Below are 4567 nucleotides of genomic sequence, written 5' to 3'. Positions count from 1 at the left end.
GGGCATTAATATGCTTTACGTACCTCATAAGGTTGTTGTGAGAAGAGTAGCTTATCAACATTAAGTGGGGGCATTGCTGATACTGAGATTCCTGATTGAGTTGAACTGGGGAGTATCAATACAGGGAGATATGCTCACCTTCCTTCTGGATATCTCAGTAGAACATGAGAAATGGGAAGTTTGAGATGGGGGGCAGGGAAGGGAAGGAAGTCTGGCCAAACTGAAATGGAACACAGTATAAATGAGGGAGCAGAGAGAGAACAGAATAGATCAGGAATATGGGACATTGTGTAGGGAAGACAGTCTTGCCCATAGCAAGGTCTAGGCAGCCAGGACACAATATGAAGACATTTGACACTAGAGATGAGGTAGTGAAAAGGGTTTTTGCTTACTTGTCAAAGAAGTAATTCTTTGATACATTACTCTCTCTTCTGTCTGTCTTTATCTCTCTGTTTCTGTCTCTGTCTCTCTCCTCTCTGTCTCTCTGTCTCTCTCCCTTCTCTTTCTCTCTCTTCTCTCTCTCTTCTCTCTGTCTCTCTCATCTCTCTCTCTCTTCTCCCTGTCTCTCTCATCTCTCTCTCTTCTCTCTGTTACTTTCTCTCTTCTCTCTGTCTCTCTGTGTCTATCTGTCTTTCGCTCTCTGTCTCTCTCTTTCTCCCCTCCTCTTCCTGTCTCATACTTAATTCCAACTCACTCCACTGCTATCCCCAACTGGGACCCAACATTCATACGTAAGGTACAGAGGAAGTAGTGCAGGGGTGAAAGGGGTAGACAGAGTCACCTTGACTTTTTATAGTTCAGCTGTTAAGCAAAACATTGACTAGTGCTGGGTTTTATTTTCTAATATGAGTTGGCCAAAGACAATAGAATAAAGGGGATATTTACATTCTTCAGAGGACTGATCCTCTTGTTTTCTTATTGGTGCTTTCCAGACCCAAAGATGCTGACAGAGCTGAGGCTCATCCTGGTAGGGAAGAGAAGAAGTGGAAAAAGTGCAACTGGAAATAGCATCCTGGGCAAGAACGTCTTTGAGTCCAAGCTCAGTTCTGGGCCATTGACTGAAAGATGTCATCTAGAGAGGAGGGAATGGCAGGGAAGGACACTTGTTGTTATTGACACCCCAGATATCTTTTCCCCTAATGTCCAGACAAAAAACACATTTCTGGAGATCTCTCGTTGTTTGGCCCTCTCGTCCCCAGGGCCTCATGCCCTGCTCCTGGTGATCCAGCTGGGCCATTACACCAACGAAGACAAGAAGGTCTTAAGGCATATTCAGGAAATATTTGGAGTGAAGATCCTCTCTCACACCATCCTTGTCTTCACCAGGAAAGAAGACTTAGGGGATGGGACCCTGAAGGACTATTTAAAAGGAACAGAGAACAAAAGCTTGAGCTGGTTGGATACGGTGTGTGAAGGATTTCACTGTGGTTTCAACAACAAAGCTGAAGGTGAGGACCAGAAGAACCAACTAGAGGAACTGATGCACATGGTAGATGGGATGCTCTGGAAAAATGAATACCAATATTACTCAAATGAGGTGTACGACTACATCCAGCAAAATATTCAGCAGTTAAAAGAGGAACTGGGAGAACAGTCAATAGGCCTGGGACAGGTTTCTAAGGGAGTTTTCTGTAAGGAGAATATGCCATCAAAGAAGGAATCAGTTCAAAACTGCTCTGTCCTAGAAAGTCTGATGACCATTCAGAGGAAATATAAGCAGCAACAAGAATTCATGCTGAATAAGGAGTCACAGACTCCTTGGGTGGAAGACAACACATTTTGGGGTTCTTTCTTCTGCTTTTACCATGGCATGTTTTCCTGTAGATTTTTTCCCCCTCATCCACCATCCCTTATGAAACAAACCCAGTCAACTGAACCCAGGCACTCAGGAAAGAACCCAGAGCTGGAGTCTGAAAGACCCCAGTGCCAAAACTAGCTCTGCCACTGACTAGTTCTAGGGCTTGAACAAATCACTTGATCTGATCCAACTCTCTCTTTTGGCAGGTGAGAAAACAAGTTTGGAAAAGTGGTCTCTGTGGTCCCTTCCAGTTCTAGTCTTCCATGATGTCAGGCCATTGGGAATAGTCTCCAGGAGATTGTGATCCCTATCGATCTAACCTTGTTGGGGGAAAAATACAAATAATATATGTTCCTTTATATCGTGATCATTAGAATCCCTGGAATTCTAGAGCCTGTGTCTTAGAGGAAATACCTTAAAGGATGGTTCTAGATGGCCTTTGAGTCCCTCCTAACTCTGAGATTTTGTGATCCCCATTTTAGAGATGGTAAAGCTGAGGCCCAGTGAGAGAGAAAGAAGTCTTCTAGAGCCATAAAGTGAATCTAAGAGGATATCTTCTTGAGGCTCTATCAGCTAACTCTTGTCAAAATTCTTCAGCATAGCTGCCTCATCCTTTGCCTTCCATACCCACCTTAAGGTATAGATGTTCAACCTCCCCCAAATCAGGCAGCATCAGGATAGAAATGTACATCCCCAGCCTTTTAAAAGTACAGACAACATATCTCACTTCGTGTTCATTCCTAAAGGAAGGAAAATCAGGAGAAAAATGCCACATACAAGGCACTTACCCAAGGACCTGACTGCTGGGACCATACCACCTGTCTAAATCTATAAAGCTCATGCTTCAATTTTACTTCATGCTCCCACTCTCTTCAACCCACAGAAAGTATCACTGGTTCTTCCCAAAATACATAATCTCCTTTCCTATTTTCTGCTGCCTTTAATTATAATTAAGTCAGAAGTGTTAAGACTCAGGGCAGTGAGGTAGCTCAGTGGATAGAGAGCCAGGTCTAGAGACAGATGTCCTGGGTTCAAATCTACCTGCAGACACTTCCTAGCTGTGCCACCCTGAGCAAGTCATAACTCCAATTGCCTAACCCTCACTACTTTTCTGTCTTGGAATCAATACTTGCTATTAATTCTAAGAAAAAAAGGTAAGGGTTTAAAAAAAGTGCTGGGACTCATAGGATCAAAAAATCATAGAATCTCAGAGCAGAAAGGGCCCTCATGGGTGATCTATATTCACCCATACCTGAACAGAAATCTCTTCTACAATATCCCTAGCAAATAGTTATCTAGTCTTCATTTGAAGACCAACAGCAACAGGGAACTTACCTATCAATTAAAACACACCATTTCTTTATACTTCTGGACATATAAGGGTAACCAGGACTTTAACAGAAGAAGTTTTCCATTTCTGCCTTACTCTGAAATGTTTTCTGAGATTTAATGAAGTTTAAAAAAACACATAACTTAACAGGAAGATGAGAATTGAAAGGACAAGTAAAAAGAACATGTCCATGTCTCTCTAGTCTATAGCCTCAGAAAGTCTCGGGAATATGCTGACAATACAGAGGGGCCTCCTATCTGCATTTTTAGGTAGAGGAAAGGCAAAGAGAATTCAGTTACCCAAACTCAGTTACAAATAAGGGGATAGGACCCTTTCATGAAAGGACTGAGAAAGAAAATGTTTAGCTTCCATGTCTTTCACCAGCTAGGAGGATCCCTGAGGCAGATCAGAGCTAAAAGTGAAAATATGATGATTATACTTGATGCATGTGGCTTGGGCCATCTATCTCCCTCTCAGGATACAATGGCCCTATCTAAAGGAGCAGTAGTGACTGGACTGGTGAGGAGGATCATGCTTTGACTGGCAACAATTTAAAAGGCAAAAGACAGCAGGAACGCAACACAGCTTTAATGAACGGTAAATATATAGTCAAAGCCATCACAAGGCATCTTCAGAAAAGTTTCAAATATGACAACGACCTTAGAAGATGGTAAGGATAGTCAAAAAGCAATGGCAAAGCATGGAGTTTCAGTGTACAACAGCTTCAGCGACAAAGAGGAGTAGCAATGACTGAGTGATGGGATGGGGCTAAGCAAAAAACAATAGCAAAGTTTAGCCAGTTGCTGAAAAAATGGAGGTATGAGAACTCAAACAGGAGAGTTTTCTCAGCAGGACATGGGGGATGTAGAATTAGCCAAATAAATCAGTAACCTTCATATATTTTCAAATAAATAGATCTGAGTTTTATTTACTGTAATCCAAAGAGCTAATCTTATAGGTAGATCTTATATATAATCTTATATGTAGAGATGTATTCATGATTACATGATTTAAGACATGGAAAACTTCAAGTCCCTCCACCTCCAAACAGAAAATATTACCCACCAATTAATACTCACTGTGCCTAACGTTTCACAAATAAAGCTTCATTTCTTTGGTCTAAAATTTTGTCCCTTGTTCAGTCTCTTCATGTAGGGAGAATACTATCACTATTCACTTTTGGTGAATATTTTTGGTGGTTCACCTGGGGAACAATGGTAGTGCTAGAGGATACTTACAAAATGTAGCTGGGTATTATGAAGTCCCAGGCAGAAATCAAACACTTTGAGAATACAGATAGTGTTTTTAATCCTGGTGATTATTAAAGACAGTAGAGGTTCTTTGAAAGAGAAATGCAAATTTGGAAAACAAATAGCCAAGTAAGAAGAGAGTACCTAAGAAAGATCAATATGGAATAAATAACCCCAATCCCATGATAT

The 4567-nt window shown here is 41.4% G+C and overlaps 1 protein-coding gene across 1 annotated transcript; it reads left to right on the top strand.

The window, feature by feature from the left end:
• Positions 1-619: 619 nt before the first annotated feature.
• LOC123255528 (GTPase IMAP family member 6-like) lies at positions 620-1631 on the top strand (the record flags this gene model as incomplete). Its single annotated transcript, XM_044684302.1, has 1 exon — positions 620-1631. A coding segment is annotated over exon 1 (691 nt), but the record flags the coding sequence as incomplete, so codon positions are not given.
• Between the last annotated feature and the right edge of the window lie 2936 nt (positions 1632-4567).

This window comes from Gracilinanus agilis, unplaced genomic scaffold, assembly GCF_016433145.1.
Source record: "Gracilinanus agilis isolate LMUSP501 unplaced genomic scaffold, AgileGrace unplaced_scaffold48083, whole genome shotgun sequence".
NCBI classification, from domain to species: Eukaryota; Metazoa; Chordata; class Mammalia; order Didelphimorphia; family Didelphidae; genus Gracilinanus; species Gracilinanus agilis.
The sequence above is the reverse complement of the archived record's forward strand: the minus strand, read 5'-3'. Positions and strand labels throughout refer to the sequence as shown.